The sequence below is a fragment of the Galleria mellonella genome, unplaced genomic scaffold (genome assembly GCF_026898425.1).
Source record: "Galleria mellonella isolate WM207_F2 unplaced genomic scaffold, CSIRO_AGI_GalMel_v1 utg515, whole genome shotgun sequence".
NCBI lineage: Eukaryota > Metazoa > Arthropoda > Insecta > Lepidoptera > Pyralidae > Galleria > Galleria mellonella.
Genome location: NW_026442107.1, coordinates 65,235 through 83,775, shown reverse-complemented (window position 1 = coordinate 83,775; position 18,541 = coordinate 65,235). Strand labels below are relative to the sequence as shown.

Genomic DNA, 18,541 nt, shown 5'->3' with positions numbered 1-18,541 from the left:
GATCATGATCATATTAAAGATTAATAAATAGGTTAATAATTTTTTTTTTTTCATGCTTAGAATGGCAAATAAGTTGACGGCCAATCTGATGGAAAGTGGTAACCGTCGCCTATAGACATGAGCAGTACTATGGATATAACAGAGTATACTGTTTCGCCCATGATACCCCCCATGCCTTGTCATTCCTGAGGACTTAGATGTTATTCCTCTGTACTCTGTAAGTTCACTGGCATATATCACCTTTCATACCGCGAACACACGAAACACGTACATACTTCACACTGGTGCTTCGCCAGCGTATCCCGTTAGCGTAGGCGGGGTTACCATACCATTTTCACCCATAAAAAAAATACTTAACAATAAAAAAATTCGTAAAAAATGTTTCCACTACTATTGCTAAGACCTCTATGAGGGGTTAATTTTTCTTTAATATTTTCAGTGTTTAGACAGTGTCCAGTTAAAATTTTATTACATTAATAAATAATCAAACTGGAGTTTTATTTCAATTTCTATTAAGTGACTGACTAGCAAACTTTTAGAAACTAGTCTCCTATGTTAAAAATATTATGTATCGAATAGGCTTAAAGTCAAAATGAGAACAAGGTCTTGCCTCTGAATCTCACCTTACATTCCATAAGGTTTCAAAATTCGGACTATTTACACTTCTTTATGGTGTAAACAAACAAGGAATCATTCTTAGAACACTGGTTTTTTTTTCTCAATGACAACCATGCCAGCACAGATGTTCGGCGAATAGTTTTGTATAATCTACTTTTGATAAAATTTGCCTTAAACTTCCGCGTAAATGCAGGATTACAGTCAGAAATAAAATAAAACACAAACATATAAAGGTCTAATTTTATTGGGTTCAACCCTGTTTCTGCGCTAACTCGCGCGCCTTCGCCTTCTCAAGTTTAGCGATGCGGGCATTCGACTTGTTGCCTAGCACGCCACCGCCCCAGTGTCTGCGGAGCTCTTCGTAGCGCTCGTTGAAGTTAGTCTTGATGGCTTCCACGACCTTGGAGAAGGCCGCCCGGTCGCCAGACTCGACCTGGTGGAAATCAATTGTGAATTAGAGAAGAAACGACATAGATAATGGAATAGTAAGTAGTGGTATACTCAGATAAATTCTATTGGTGGTAGATGAGTTGACAGCATAGCTCTCAGATAGCAAATAAATCATCATTACGATTCTAATAATACCATAGTAGTTAGTTTAGCACAGTTGAAAAAGATTGAAAGCGGATGAAATTGCAGCAAATGTGAAATTTAGCTTAGTTGTTTATTAGAATGTAACTTTGTAGAAAAAATATCCATGTCAGAAAACAAAGAGGTATTTTTAGGAATGTAAAAATAATAAAAAAAAAATCAGTCTTTTTGACATCTCATTCGGAGGTAGACTTTTTTACAGTACAAAATAAAAACCCATGCTAAGTTTTAGGTTCGCATCAATTTTTTTCCCCATTTTTGTTTTATGTTACCACTAATTTACTTATGATATACGATGATTAGTACAATTATGTTAATTGACTGAATTATGTGTTATTTTAGCATATCCCTAGTTAGTTGACTAGAATGATTTTATACAATTCCGGAACCGTTAATACGTGGTATTTATAGTGGTCATTATCATAAGAGAAAGAAAAATCGAACAGCTTTGTAAACGGTTTACAAATTAAAGGAGTAACAAGGTAATAAACAATAGAAAAAATACAACAGAATTGAAAACTTCCTTTTTTTTTAGTTATTTAAAAATATGATAATTATTTTTTAAATATCCATACTTCCATATCCTATTGTTGTGTCACGTTTATTTTTAAATGACTTCAAAAACAAATTCCCCAGTATAGTTGTATCTTTTCACAATTAACGACTATCGCCGATTATAAACCGATTTTGATAGTTCTTTTTGTCATGAACAGTTCACTACCAAATAGTAAATCCTATATTAATTTTATCCTGTTCGTGGAACAAAATTTTATTTTTATTATTTTATGTATTTAAGCATTCAGGGTTTGTGGGTCAAGATCTGACTGGAAATGCAAAATGAATAATCAAAATCAGTTTAAATGGCCTTCTGATTACCTTGCCTTTTTTAAACAATAAGAAATGTATACTAACATGTGTGAGCGCTACACAGGTGCAAGTCTTACGATGTACAAGAGCACCAAGACGGGATTTGCCTTTAACAATGCAGTAAGGAACGCCCATCTTGCGGCACAGGGCTGGCAGGAACAACACCAGCTGTCAACAATATTGCAATAATAAAAAAATAGAAATAAAAAAATGTATTTATCTTAAAAATATAAATTGTAAGCTCAGTGTCAACACGCTTCATGCAGCTTGTAAACTATAAGTGTTTACAGCCTCAGGTGAAGAAATTCTAACATCATTGTAAGTTATATGAAAAGAAATAACATGGACCATAGAGTGACAAAATTTTTTTTGGAAGTGGTTATAAATAAGCTTTTGAGATGGGTCGCGCAGGAAAACAAATCTATATTTGTCTATGGCGATTTTAATGTTGACTTATCAATAGAATTTTCAATAAGATTGATAAATTTGTTGGTCATTTCACTTTTTATCAACTTCTAAGCAAACTAGAGTTAACAGGGGGGAAAGGGATTGTTAGTAATGGAGACTGAGAATCTCATTGCTAGCAATATACCCAACCAGGTCGACCTCGCGGTTCTCCCTGGAAACTATCATGGTTAATTCCTGATGAATTCATCATGATGGGCTAACTGGCCTGTTTTCATTCTCATCTATCACCCTTCACTGGTGCTCCGCCAGCATATCCCGTTAGCGTAGGTGGGGTTACCATACCATGTTCACCCATCAAAAAAAAAAAAAACTAGAGTTAGCATTAAATTCCGCCACTTTCCTAGTCTACCTACAGGTACTAAGTCTTTTGTAATATTATATAAATATTTAAAATATAATGTCATTTTCACAGCACCATCTTTGTAGAATAATGGAATTGTTACTTTGCATGAGCTATCATACCAGTAAGGGATGATAAGTAATGATGAATAACTTTGCTTGTGTTTGTTCCATGAATACTTATCACTCAACAAATGACTTTAAATGGTAAACAAGTTAACTGGCCACCTGATGAGAAGTGATACCCATTGCCTATAGACATGCACACTGCACCATGTAATTTACATAATATACTGTGATACAGATATCTTCATTTACCCTGAAAATTAAGGTGTTCTGTCACCACAAGCATTAATTTCATTATTATAGAGTAGCATTAAGGTGATTACATGATAAGTTTATATGAGACACACACAAAATTACCTACACAAACAAAAATATCACTCCAGAAATTATCAGATTTCTGGAGGAGGGGGGGAGGGGATTGTTAATGGAATAGTAATCTCGCCGAGTTATCTGTATACACTAGCAGGGCACCAGTGAGGGATGATAGGTGAGGATGAAACAGAATAGTTGGAATTTATAACAATTAATTCTGATGATTTCCAGGGAACCACATGGAGGTTAACCTAACAAAATATATTAACAGTTACTTATCTATATAAAAATTCATATCCCGTTTACCTAAGGAGCAAAGGACTTTGTGCAAATATGAACACATTCCATAAACCCTTAAAAATCTACATAAAATCTAGTTACAACATAAAACTGAATACACACCTCAATAGGATCAACATCATGTGCAATAACTACAAGCTGTGCTTTTTTCTTCTCTACCAGCTTGGTGACCGTGTTGGTGCCAGCACGCAGCGTGTTTGGCCTCTTCGCTGGGGGCTCATCCTTCTTTGCAACCTGTAACATAATTTATTTTTAAGAAATATTCCAATATAATACTTAAAGCTAACAGAGAAGTTATGTCATCAGAGATCTTGGTGGATAGTGTCGTCATGGCATTCTGTATTTTGTTATGCATCATATGAAGTACATAATTGTTTATTTAAAGATTTGTAGTAATCTTTTTATTATTAAAGTTATTATAAACTAGCAGATACAATTGATCTTTTTAATTGTTCTCTGAATGAATTTACAGAGATAGTATACTATTTATGTAATTAGCTATAATATTTAGTATATAATGTATGTATAAAGAATATATATATATATATATATGTAACATAACTGACATAGTTATACTAGTTACTTATAATACATGTAAAAATAATGATATTTGTGGATATAAATAAAATATTAATTTACTGTTTCTATCTAGATACCTGTGCAAAACTGGGATGGATCACTAGTATATTAATGTGTTAGCATTGGGTTGTTGTTCAATATTACTATATCATCATTATTATCATCATCATAACAGCCCTTAACTGTCCACTGTTTTGGATTTTGCCAGTAGTTGCCGCACTTGACAATCACAGTCAGGCTTTAGATATATTTTAAAAGGGATGCTGCTACCCATCCCTCGCTGTCCTTTAAGACACCTACGGGAAAGGGGTGGCCTATTATATATTGGGACCACATGGCCAATATTATCATCATATCATCCATTAACTGTCCATTGTTGAACAGAGACCTTCTCCTATTGGGGGGTTTTGCCAGTAGTTGTCATGGTGGTTTATTTTTTAAGTTATTATTTTCTTTTGGTCGCATCTTATGACACCCACAGGAAAGAAAGTGGTCAGCCCAATCTATGCAAAGGTCAAAGGACAATTATATTATATTTATTATTAAATACTTTGTTTTAGTCACAGGTAAATGTAGTAATTATATAAATTAATATTCTTACAAGCATGTGTTGTATAATTATAAAATTAAATTAATACTAGTTTCCAATTTTATATCAACAAAATAATGACTACTTTTTATTACAAATTATGATTTTTAATTTAAAAAGTAATAATTATTTTTACCTTAGCTTCTGCAGCCTTCCTCAGACGCTCTTTCCTGACTGCTTCAGTCTCTGGAGTGTATTTCTCCAAAATCTTGAACAGGCCTTTAGCTGAAATAAATACAATGTGATTCTATTAATCAAAACTTAATTTTAATATTAAAAAATTTGAAAATAAAAAATAATCAGAGTTAAAAAGCTCGTGTATTTTTTTGATAATCATAGTGATTCAGGGTTGCATTTGTAATTCATCATTTAGAAAATAAAAAAAAATATGTTATTAACATACAATTTGATTTAATACAATCCATAAAATGCTAAAAAACACCTAGGACTTGGAAGGATTTTTAGGATGTAGTATTTCCATGATGCCAGAACAAACTTTCTAATAATTACTATTTTGGCATCTATTGCCCTTATTAAGACCCCTCATGTTATTTTTTCTTAAATATCTTCCATGTACAGACATCATCTAGTGACAATTTTATTACATTAATATTTTAGGTATTTTATTCTCCTCTTATCATTTCCTTTGCCTACTTGTTCTTAGTTTAAGGATATGATCTACCTATTCATCACCATTTCAATGTCATCACTCCATTTTTCAAATAAGTTTAATGACTATTACCATTTATGTCTTCAGATGACAGTTACCACTTTCCATCAGATAGGAAGTCATTTTTGTCGGTTTGTTAGTCTAAGTTGCATAATAAAAGCTTTATAAAATTTAATAAATGCAGACAGTTTAATATGTTATTAACATCTTGGTAACATAGACAATAAGAGAGGCTGAAAATAAATTTACCTGTTGTCTTGTCAAGTGTCTGGGTGAACTGGTTGATTGGTGGGGGCACCTTCAGACGGCGTTGCAGCACTGCCTTCTGCCTCTGGATGCGGATGTATTTGGGCCATCGGACAAAACGTGACAGATCACGAGTAGGCTGAATGTCCTGACCTGATTAAATTGATATAACAATTAATAACAGTTTCAACAAACCTGTGGTTTTATTATAGTATTTAGGTCCTATATAACATGAATGTAAAAGCAATTTTGTTACATCTTTTAATGGATCAATCAATTAAAAAAAAATAAAAAACTCAGCCACAAGAAGAAAACAATAATAATTATACATTAATACCACTGTTAATTATTTGAAATGTTTATAGTAGTACCTTGTTGCTTAAATGTGAAAAATTATATTGTGAATTAAAAAAAATATGGGTTATGTAGGTAATAAATATTATTGAACACACTTCAAATATTAGTGGAATCTTTGTGTGTTGCCAAGCAATAACAACAAGAATATTCAGACAATACTCCAGTGTTTTGTTTCCATAACTATTGCTCTATAGGATTTGATATCACAATACATAACCATAGACCAATCAGTGTTAAAAAGCTCGTAAATTTTCAACCACATGGTGAAATTTCAGAATATTTTTTTTACATCATTTTGGTCATAAATCATTAAATGTGTGAGGAATATGTAATATAATTAAAAATCCCATTAACAGACACTTACCAATAGCGAAATTCTTGGTCCTCTTTTCGAAAAGGGGATTTACAATCTTTTTGGGTTCAACTTTTTTCACGACCAAGGGAGCGGCCGCTACTTTCTTTCCCACCTTCTTCTTTGGCTGCAACCAGAGTACACAGTTCAGGAAAAACAATTATTATTCAATAATAATCGCGTTTCACAAAGATCATCAGAGATCTTGGTGATATTTTAAGAGTAATCATCGAACTTCATGCGAATTTTAACATCATGGAAATTGAGGTTATGTTGCAATAAGTGAACTATTACCGAGATAAACTATATTTGCCAAATTTCAGATAACGTCCACACTGATACAATAATAAATATACTATAAATAATACTATATACCTAAATACAACCGTAATCATGTGAAAAACAACGATCATAGGAACAAAATAATAATTTGAATTCCATGAGTTGTTCACTTGCTGACACAAAAATATAATAATATTATAGACGCACATGGTTTTTACCTTCTTCTGCACCATCTTGCTTGGATTTTAAATAAGCGATTAATGGGCCACGAAAAGATACGTGACCGAAACCAAAACACCAAGTTATCGGCACAAATGGCCGAAATCAAAAAGACGGAATAGCTTGTTGTATGACAATTGTCAGTTGTCAATTTGACATTAGATTGTAATTTGAAGTTTGACTTTCTGAAGCTGCAAAATTATTCTTAATCTATGGTAATTGAATTGTCGTTCAGGAAGTAAATGGTGGCGCTATAATCGCTTACGCTTGCAAATAATCTCATATATCGATAAACTTTGTATAATATAGATGGATACCCACACAAAGCAAGTAATCACTACGGGTATATAACTATCCGTCTTTTTTATTTAACATCGAATCATAGATGTGTTAATGATACGAATTTACACGAGCTAGAACGTGTAAGAGATTATTAAAGGAATTAAACTTAATAAATATCTACAACAACAATAATCTGTGCTGTTGTTAAATCAGTTTCACCACAGATTTTACAAACAAAAATAAAGGTTAAGTTTTTGAAACTTAAAGTTTTTATTTTTCTGCGTAAAGCACACTAAACATTCAGTTTTCTATTAAAATAATAACATAATTTATCAAATCTGGTATTAATAATGGGTAGGAAAAAAAGAAACCATATTTATACTTATTTTGAATATGTTCCAGATACAAAAAGATCTAAATGTCTTATGGATGGTTGTAATATAATATTAAAGATAAGAAACTTATTATAACATTAGGTACCTACGATATTATGAACTATCCGTTTATACAGGTGGATCGGTTCTTTATGTTTATGTAGGTAGTTATTAATTGTCAGTATTCAATTTGAATTTGAGTATTAACCTCTTTATATTGGCTTAAATATATGAAATAATATTGATTTTTCTCTTTATAATAATGCCATTATCTACCGACTTGCGAAGCAATAACACTTTTGAAATCATAAAGTTTAAGCTGAAAGTTTATTTACTGTCCAACCTTGCTAAAACAGCAGAATATTAATGTAAATATTGACATTTGAGAACGAAATGCACACAAGCCCAAGTGGCTTAAGTGGTACTAAAAATCCATAGTTTGTTTGAAGGTATTTGCATTCTAATTAAATAAAAAAAAAATTAACTGAAATTTCTTGTCATGTTGATAAATCACATCAGCAGGTCGATGATGAATTTCAACAGCTCATTGATAATATTGCATATTTAGAAGTCAGTGACAATATTAATAGTCATGATTATAAAAAAAATAAAGATTTTGCGATGCGCAGAGAATTATTTAATAGCTGCTGTTACGGACACATGCAGAAAACGCGCTGCTATACTTGAGCAATGTTATCGTATATCCAGAGTATTGGCAGAATTTTCCTCTTAATTTAATGACAATGATATAATGCTTACTTTTCTAAAGAAATTAACAAGATGGGAGACAATTGTAGATATATTGGAACAATTACTGAAATTGAAGCATTTTTGTCAATCTCATAACGATTCACGATTTTATCTAGTAGATCATGCATGGTTAGAAATCGAAGACATTTACGAGAGCCTCGTGTCTTGTTGAGCGTTATCTAAAAAGATATATAGCAATCAAATAACATTTTACATTAATAGAAATAGAAAAAATCGATTCGCCATTTTCTATTTATTTAGCAATACTAATGAGGCGGAGAGAAAATACATTATTTGGAAACGATATTGACAAAAATATAGACAAAAAAGAATATTCCAAATCGTTTTATAAATGACGAAATTATGAGAGAACAAACAAAAAATATAACCGATGATGATAATGAGAACCTCCTTCTTTATTGAAATCCGTTGATAATATTTCACTAAACAACAATCCAAGTATGAAATGATCATTAATAATGATCTCGATGAAACAAATGGAAGCCGTCGCAAGTTCAATATAAAATTCTCGATTTTATAGATATTTCTCTTTACTCGCAGTTTTCACATTTAATGTGTAGGTAGGCACCTACATTGCTAGATCAAGCTACCGTATCGGTGTTCCAATGTAGGTAACCTATCAACAAACGAGCTAGTAAATATCTTTCGCTCCAATTTCTTTGTACTGTAGCAAGTATTGTTTTATTTCAATGCCAGACATAGTTTGTAATTTATGGCCAATATTTTCTATTTAGTTATTGCAAAAGTTTATATTTCATCGACATTAAACAAAATAATATTTATTGCTTGATTTTTATTTTCTTAAAGTGTAAAATCGTGATAATATATATAAAATATAAATATAAATATTTAATAGTCAAAGGTATTTTTCAAAACATGCATTTTAAGACATATTTTACTGGAATTTTAGGTAAAGTATTATTTTTCTTCGATCAATAGAAAATTGACTTCTTTTTTATTTGCATCAAGGTTTACTTTTCCAGTAATATCATATTTATCTGAAGCAGTGAAAGTAAATATGCAGGGTTCATTGGTTTTTGGGAAAGACGTAATGGACACCATTACATATTTTTTGGAAAATACTTACACAGACGGAAGACGATCTATAGCAACAAAAGAAACAGATATTATCATTTCACTGACAAAATCCTCATACCTTTGTCATAACTTAGAACTTTGCAAAGGTGACCTTGGACAATTTGTCAATCAATACATAATAATACTCAAAAAAGCAATAGAGAACATTCTGAGCGGTGTTTTAAAATCAAACATGGGAAACAAGTAATTTACTGATGAAAACTACTTAGTATTTGGTGAAAAATTTGAACATTTACTTAAAGAGGTAAAAAAAGTTTGGAATACTGCGAACAGTGAAATAGGAGATGTCAACAAAGAATACATTTGGGCTGACATAATAAAAAGAATAAGTGCAAAGTTTCAATACAAAGTAGTTACCTATGTAGAAGACAAGTTACGAGGCGATGGAGAGGACATCACTGAAATAAGGAAAAAGTTGACTCAGAAACTAATTATGGCTATAGTTGCAGTGGAAATTAGATTCCTAACAAAACTTTGTTCTGTATACGATATTTGAATACAGGTTGGTTTTAGTACAAAAGCAGTGAACACTATATTGGATTGATTTAAGACATTGTCTGAAAGAGATGTGAAAATATTCGTAAAAGCATTTCATGAATCTTTGCCTAATACAAATGTTTATTCCTCGTTAAACGACGTAACAGCCAAAGAATTTAAAATTATCTTATATAATATGTATCATTCAGAACATATATCAGCAAAAAGCATTCTACTTTCTGTTCATAAAATTGTCAGAAGTAGAATTGAATCTATACATACAAAAACTGAGTTTCCTAATGGTTTCGATGCTAAATTGGTATATATCATTTTATCAGATTTGGATTACGTTACTAACAAATATAAACATGATCCATTTCATTCATTTACAACCAAAATCTTAGACTGGGCGAACGGTGATGGTAAATTAAACGATTGTATGCGCCAAGTCATTAAAGAGATTACATATATTCTCTCCAATGTGCCAATGGAAATATTACTGAAGATAATTAACGAAGAAAGAGTGTTTTTCGAAATAACAGTGGATCCAGATAAATAGATCCAGGAAACTAAATGCATGTTTTATTTGTGTAAATTCTATAGTATCGGCCTTAGAATAGGCGCTCATTATGTTGTGACAATAAAATAAAAATATCACCATTTTGTCTTGCTACTTGTATCTACATTTTGTGTGTTCGCCGAAATGTGGGCAAATGAATTCGAAATAAAGGCGTTCACTACATACATAAATACAATAAAGGGAATAATATTTTTTTTATAATAGTAATAGTTTTCCACATTGAATAATGTTAAGTACTCGTAGTAATAAAAAAATAATAAAATTTACTTCTAAATATCCTTTAGCTTTGTTACAGTTAGGTAAAAATGGATTCATTACTAATTTATATTCTACTTTTAGTACTCTACATTGACATTATAAAAAAAAATATATTATTTGTTTGTAATAGATAAAATAAAATACTAATCAATACATTTTAAAAATTTGTTCATCAATAGAAAACCTGTTTTCTATCAATAGTTCAGACACAGATGTTTAAACTATATTGAATCCAGTGCTGAGTTTGTTACAATCATGGTTATGCAATAAAGTTTTTATTATTATATTATCAGCGAGTAAAATAAGACATATATTATTTTCGAAAAAAATGTCTACCCGTGCGAACCAAGGCAGAAACACTAGTCATGTATTATTATTGTTAACCTGATAGTGTGTCTATTATGGCTTTTCATGGCTATACTGTTAAATTTAAATGAATAACTGAAATTTATATATATAGGTAAGTACTCACATAAAATTGTTTACAATTTATTTTGTTAAACAAATTTACGAGTAACAACGAGTGAAAATAAAGTGATTTCGATTACCCCATTTGTTTAGAGTTTAGGGCGCAAACAAAGAGCGCAAAAGGATGAAACAAAATCAATAGGCGTTTTCCAATTAACTTTGATCAAGGCTAGATACCTGCTTGTAGCGGAATGGACGGGATTCCATTATCATAATATAGAAGCCAGTTGAGTTTCCTCTTGGTAAAAATAGTATAAGAGCTATTTATAAAAACATTTAAAGGAAAGATGTTTTCAAAACATAGAATTATTTTTTGTTTGTGTAACAAAACTTTTACCAGAGGGAGACTTTGTACAAAAGTCGATTGCTTGGGTATCTCTGTCCCAATCGTGTTTTAAACGTGAAGCAGTTGTGTTTGCATGGCTGTGTTTCAGTTTGAAGTGTGGGATATGGCGTGAATTTACTGGGTACAGAGGAATAACACCTGAGTCCTCAGGAATGGCAACACATAGGGGGTATCATGGGCGAAACAGTATACTCTGTTATGTCCATGGTATTGCTCATGTCTATAGGCGGAGGTTGTCACTTTCCATCAGGTGGGCCGTCAGCTTGTTTGCCATTCTAAGTTGTATAAAAAAAAACAAAAATCAAATTAAGTAGTTTTGTCAAAAAAATCGATTTTTTTAAACAAAACTTTATGAGATACGTCACAATAATGTACCATGCGAATCCGGGTGGTTTACTAGTATCATATTCGTATAATAGATCGTACTTACATCAATAGGTCCATATCTCAGTACGGCTTGAAAACTGTACTTTTTATGCAACGAGAGTACCAAATGCCAATCAAGTAAATGGCCTATAAATCGCAATGCTTTTACCTCTAGTACTGAAAGCACTGTGTTTTATGGACAATATGGCTTTCTTTTTTTTGGCATTCTTCCCATGCCCGACCTTTGCGATATGATGATCTGAGTCAAATCATACGCGTACTTACCTACCCCAGAATTGCCTGCTGCATCTCAGTATCAAAAGCTAAGCTGGCAGCTATAAGCAAAGATATATTTTAGAGTATTTACACACGCTGAATATTAATACTACTTATATATTATAACTCTCTTTACCAGGGCGCCATGGTTTGCGCTGAGAAACAGCGCTGTAGCGCCTCAAACGCTGCAGCAATATGCTGAGTACGGACCTATTTCACGGCATATTACGACACACACACGCACACTTTTACACACTGACACTTACCTGTATACTTTTAATAAGACTTTTAAATTTAGGTTTCATTTGAACAAGGAACGGTATATACTTTTTAAATTGTATTCTTTTTTTTATTTTTTTATTGTTTGTTTTAGTTTTTTTATTTATGTTACTGTATAAGTCATATAATTTTATAAATAAATCCTTTCTTTCTTTTCTTTCCTTATTTAGGGGCTAGGTCGACTCTGGATAATAACCACAAATAAATCAATTAATATGACAATATTTTGCAATTGTAATAATTATTTAAAAATAAAATAGAGGCATTTTATGAACAATTCTTTTTACAACGTAACTGAATACCTAAATACCAATATTAAATTATGACATATTTTACAATTATTCATTTTAATTGTAATAAGTCTGACATTTCCAATTTTAAAACTTCATCATTATTGACATGTAATTACTATTATATTGATATGTATTGTAATTAATTTATAACATTATTTTTCTTTTATATTTCACATGTTGTCATTTATCATTGTTATTTTTAAATTTTTTTAAAATTCACATCTTCCCTCTTAAGGAGAGGAGATGGCAAACTAACTTCCGGCAGAAGCACAGTCGGCCGAGGTTCAGGGCCCCAGGGAGAGAAACCGGCGTACAGTGCGGGCAGTATCTAAGAGCACCGCTTTCTGCATCTTTCCCGGGAGGGAGCCGCCTCGAAATCCCAACCGTCTGAGATGTTGTTCCAGACTGGTTGGGATAAGACCGTTCACTGACATAACGATTGGAATGATTATTATTGTTATTTATTTTATAAATTTAAAAACTATAATGTTAATATTATCTTGCCTTTATGTGACAAAAACTGTTACATTGACTCGTTAATAAAAAAAAATATCTAATAAAAAAAATATAGTCCCTCAGACTACAAGTGAATTGAACTTTAGAACGGGGGAAAATACAAATCAATATTCATTAAATAAACACCAACTTTAGCTGTATTTTACCCAATAGTTGTGTTTACATTACTTACGCTACGTGACAGGGTAACAGTGCATGCATTAATAAAAGATAATGTTGTTCGAATAATAAAAGGGAACATACTGTTTTTTTATGCAATTTAAAATGGCAAACAAACTGACGGCCCACTTGATGGAAAGTGGTAACCGTCGCGTTTAGACATGAGCAGTACCATGGACGTAACAGAGTATACTGTTTCGCCTATAATACCTCCCATGTATTGCCATTCCTGAGAACTCAGGTGTTTTTCCTCTGTACCCTGTAAATTCACTGCAATATCCCACCCTTCAAACCGAAACACAGCCATGCAAACATAACTTGTTCACGGTGAAAATTTGCAAAAAATACATATTAGAAGGCAGATAAGTCCGCCAGTGTACATATTGGTATAACCTAATATCTATATTATAAGTGAAAGTACAAAAGCATATAAATACACTCCTCGCAAAAATTAAGGGAACATAAAAATTTTTGAAATTTTTGGGTGATTTTCAACAGGCTGTATTTCAGTGAAAAATAATCGTACAGGAAATTTAAAAAAAGAGTTTTGAAGCTTGAAAACTCTAATTTTCAGATTTTTTAGTAAAAAAATTTTTTGAGCTCCGATTTCCATGCAATTCTTAAACAAAGCTGAAAATAATTTTTTTCTAAATTTTCTAGGTTTCGTTTTTCACTCTATGGGCATGGAAAATAAAAATTTTTCGAGCTAAAAATTGTATAAAATCTCTTAGCGTGTTTATTCAGCTTCAAAAATCGCTTTGGATGGCTCATATTACGAAAATTTGTCTCCGAGATATCGAACTTTGAATGCAAAAGCATCCTTTTCCATTCAACTGCTAATATCTCTGGAACTACTGGTCGCACAGCAAGCGTTTTGGCCGAGTTTCTTTATCTGCATAAAATTTCCAATTAAGCACAGTCAAGAGTTAGTGAAGAAAAAATTTTTTCCAAAAAAAACATTGAATTGAAAAAAGTGGAAAAAAGTGTCTTTGTCTCCTTTTTTGGGTACTTGGCTGTATCTTCGCTAATATATAGCGGGAAAGCTAAGGTTTGAGGAAAATTTTACAGTCTATTGTTCCTTAAAGAACCCCTAAATCCCTGGAGCGATCGGTTCAACGGTTTTTCCCGGACCAATTGATTGAAATTTTGGAAAAAATAAGGGAACAAGGTTTTTGTCCCTTAAACTCACCCTAATCCATTCAAAAATCAATAATTTCATTTGTTTTTTACTTTTTACTCAATTTTTTGTTTTTTAAAAATTCATTATCAAAAAAAATCGAAAAAAATCAAGAAAATTTTGAAGAAAAATTTTTTTTTGAAAAGTCGAAAAAAGTTTTCTCTGTCTGTAAAATTTTCCTATAAACCTTAGCTTTCCCGCCCATATTAGCGAAGATACAGCCAAGTAACACAAACCAAAAAGGAGAAAAAGTCATATTTTCCACTTTTTTCAATTCAATGTTAGAAAGAAAAAAATTTTTTCTTCACTAACTCTTGACTGTGCTTAATTGGAAATTTTATGCAGATAAAGAAACTCGGCGCCCGCGTGATGTGTGACCAGTAGTTCCAGAGATATTAGCAGTTGAATAGAAAAGGATGCTTTTGCATTCAAAGTTCGATATCTCGGAGACAAATGGTCGTAATTGAGCCATCCAAAGCGATTTTTGAAGCTGAATAAACACGCTAAGAGACCTCTACAATGGAGTAGCTCGAAAAAATTTTTCCATGCCCATAGAGTGAAAAACGAAACCTAGAAAATTTAGAAAAAAATTATTTTCAGCTTTGTTTAAGAATTGCATGGATATATATATATATATTTTTCATTAAAAAATCTGAAAACTAGAGTTTTCAAGCTTCAAAACCCTTTTTTTAAATTTCCTGTACGATTATTTTTCACTGAAATACAGCCTGTTGAAAATCACCCAAAAATTTCAAAAATTTTTATGTTCCCTTAATTTTTTGCGAGGAGTGTATGATGAATGTTTTCACGTTAAAAAAGGTATCTCCGAATCCTCTCTTGGAGGATTAGCCACACTTGCTAACAAGTTGTTAAATTAATCGCTGTATTTTTTTTTTTCAAGTGCAATAAAGTATATATATTTATCTTGTGTACCGTGTGTACCCCGACATAGAATGGGCCGCCCCTTTTATTTCCTGTGGGTGTCATAAGAGGCGACTAAAGGAAAGGGATGGATGAGCAGCAGCGTCCATCTTTAATCTAAAAGCCTAACTGCAGTTGCCAGCTCGCCTGCCATGCGTGGCAACTACTGGCAAAACTCCTCTGATGGGGAAGCAGGGGACAGTTAATGATTGAAATAATAATAAAAAAAAAAAATATTTTGTGGAAAACCCTTTCTGCTTAGTAATATACATATATCGTATATTCTATACTCTACACTGATATATCAGCTCACCCCGTTACTCCATAACAATTCCCGGTTAAAAGCAATTTGTTGACGCTACTGGGTCTATTTTGGAATTATTTGTGAACGTGGATGCCTTTAGCAATATTGAACCAGTCAATATTACCTTTCGTTCCTATATATTGGATATTATCGGGCGTAGGACACAATATTTTTGTAGATACAGGTACGTATGTATTATGATCCGAATGTTTTATTTTTACAGTGTTTCTTTTTTTTTTGAATAATTGGTACTTTTTAAGTGGCGTTAAATCTAATATTAAAATTCTCGCGTCGCGGTGTTTGTTACCAAACTCCTCCAAAACGGCTTTACCGATTTTCATGAAATTTTGTGTGCATATTGGGTAGGTCTGAGAATCGGCCAACATCTATTTTTTATACCCCTTAATGATGAGGGTGACCCTCCCCAAAAATTTTTTTTTATATTTATAACAATTTTTTTTATTTTTATTTTTCATACTCCTCTATTATAAGGGTAACCCACCGCTAAATATTTTTTTTTTTTATTTTTTTGACAAAAATTTTTATTTTTATTTTGTTATGATTTAGCATTGAAAAATACATATAAACTCAAATTTTCACGCTTTTACGATCAACCCCTGTTATTTAATCGCGATTTTTATATACCGCAATAGGGTTGCAAGATGGCAATCGAATATAATAATTGTAGTACGAGAAATTATCATGCATAATTCTCGAAATAATGTATATGGTAAAACAACGTTTGCCGAGTCAGCTAGTTATAGTATATTTCTATAGAATAGACACACTACATAAACAATCTCTAATTGAAATTAGTAATTAATCGAAACATGCATTTGGTTGATTTTTTATTTATATACATATATATATATATATATATATATATATATATATATATATATATATATATATATATATATATATATATATACATACATACATACACATACATATATAATATATACACATTTAAATGTATACATAACAGTATAGTATTATATTATCTGTGACATAACATACACATTGACCCTTTTTTTTTGGCCCATATGACTGGACTATTTTGGCATCGACTCATATTGGTTTTATTAAGATTCCTCATATAGTTCTTATTTTTAAATATCTCCAATGTACATTGTCTAGTTGCAATTTTATTACCTATGTTACTTCTTATAATATGTCTTTACTATATTTTATATTTTTTTTATACAACTTAAAATGGCAAACAAGTTGACGGCCCACCTGTTTCGCCCATGATACCCCCATGCGTTGCCATTCCTGAGGACTCAGGTGTTATTCCTCTGTACCCTGTAAATTCACGCCATATTCCACCCTTCAAACCGAAACACAGCCATGCAAACACAACTGATTCACGGTAGAAACACGAATAGGACAGAGGTACTCAAGCAATCGACTTTTGTACAAAGTCTTCTTCTGGTCACTATAATACTATATATATAATCTAGTAGTATATATAAGCTAGTAGGTAGTACTCATCTTTTTAATAATATTCCTCGTTGTAAGAAAAATACTTTTAAACTGAAGTTTAGCTCTTTCTTTCTAACAGGACACGACAGTTCAATCTAATTAAAGAGACCACTTAGTATACTTCTTTTGTAGTCGGTGCTTAGATTTTCTTTACGGACTGGAAGTTGAATACATTGTATATATATAATGTGCATAGTACAAAGTAATAATATTTATTTATTTATTTACACTTTGTTGACCAATAAAAAGTATCCCATTACCAAAAGCAAATTTAATGCTATAGGTATATATATATATATATATATATATATATATATATATATATATATATATATGTATATGGTCGTCTGGTAGATAATATTGCTAGCAATAGGACCTGTAGTCTACATTACATTTCAGTTCTTTCCTTCCATTAAAGAGAGAGATGGGGACAAGATTAGGAAATACCTTTTTTAACGTATTTCCGATTTTTAAGTCCGCCATATAAATTTTCTAGGAGTATTAAAGTTTAATAAATAAATAAATATTTCTAATTAGAATTCATAATAATACTTCTACAAGTAGATTTTGCTCCACAATAAGCTTTGTTCCGCTAAGTAAAACTACGTATTGATCATTAATAAGGTATTAATAAGGAGAAAACTTTATCAACTATCGCCGTATGGTCTCGGCATAGAATAGACCAACCTTTCCTTTCCCGTGAGTGTCGTAAGAGGTGACTAAGGGAGCTTAATTGTCGAGGAATGGACAGCAGCTTCCTTCTCGCCTGCCAAGCGTGGAAACTACTGACAAAACTCCCCTTATTGGGAAGGATGTTCTGAAGAGTTACCAATCCTGTGGACTCGGGTCTTATTCCTCTGTACCTTGTAAATTCACTGATATATCTCACCCTTCAAACCGAAACACAGTCATGCAAACACAACTGCTTCATGTTAGAAATACGAATAATCACATCAGAAATCTTCAAAACTCTCAGTGTTTCTCTACTGAATTATATACATACATATCTGTCACGCCTGTCTCCCATTAGGGTAGGCAGAAACAATGGAACGCCAAATGCTTCGATTCAAACAAACCTCTTTCGCTTCTTCCACATTCATCAATCTTTTCATACACGCTTGCCGGTTACGGGTACTCTATTGAATTATACATATACATAAACCTTCCTCTTGAATCATTCTATCTATTAAAAGAAACCGCATCAGAATCCGTTGCTTAGTTTTATAGATCTAAGCATACATAGGGACAGACGGGAA

At 31.9% G+C, this 18,541-nt stretch overlaps 1 protein-coding gene, 2 non-coding genes and 1 pseudogene across 3 annotated transcripts; 1 reads left to right on the top strand and 3 right to left on the bottom strand.

Moving 5' to 3' along the window:
• Positions 1 to 844: 844 nt before the first annotated feature.
• On the bottom strand, positions 845 to 7,004 carry LOC113522437 (60S ribosomal protein L7a). Its single transcript, XM_026908113.3, has 7 exons — positions 6,855 to 7,004; positions 6,367 to 6,481; positions 5,649 to 5,798; positions 4,866 to 4,954; positions 3,664 to 3,795; positions 2,122 to 2,244; positions 845 to 1,051 (listed from the first exon to the last, which is right to left on the bottom strand). Exons 1-7 carry the CDS (start codon positions 6,867 to 6,869, stop codon positions 869 to 871), a joined length of 807 nt encoding a protein of 268 aa, XP_026763914.1. The 5' UTR covers positions 6,870 to 7,004; the 3' UTR covers positions 845 to 868.
• On the bottom strand, positions 5,023 to 5,103 carry LOC113523121 (small nucleolar RNA SNORD36). The gene has a single exon (XR_003402437.2). It is a non-coding gene; the product is annotated as a small nucleolar RNA SNORD36 (small nucleolar RNA).
• LOC113523120 (small nucleolar RNA SNORD36) lies at positions 6,225 to 6,301 on the bottom strand. The gene has a single exon (XR_003402436.1). It is a non-coding gene; the product is annotated as a small nucleolar RNA SNORD36 (small nucleolar RNA).
• A 1,736-nt stretch (positions 7,005 to 8,740) lies between the features above and the next one.
• LOC113522898 (uncharacterized) lies at positions 8,741 to 10,416 on the top strand (annotated as a pseudogene).
• Positions 10,417 to 18,541: the final 8,125 nt, after the last annotated feature.

Bases quoted from the DNA above. Each gene is read 5' to 3' on its own strand.
- LOC113522437 (XM_026908113.3), bottom strand. The intron at 2,245-3,663 runs GTGTGTATTCAG...TATTGTTGACAG, and splicing joins ATGATGTTGATCCTATTGAG to CTGGTGTTGTTCCTGCCAGC. The intron at 1,052-2,121 runs GTTAGTATACAT...GATTTCCACCAG, and splicing joins CCTGTGTAGCGCTCACACAT to GTCGAGTCTGGCGACCGGGC.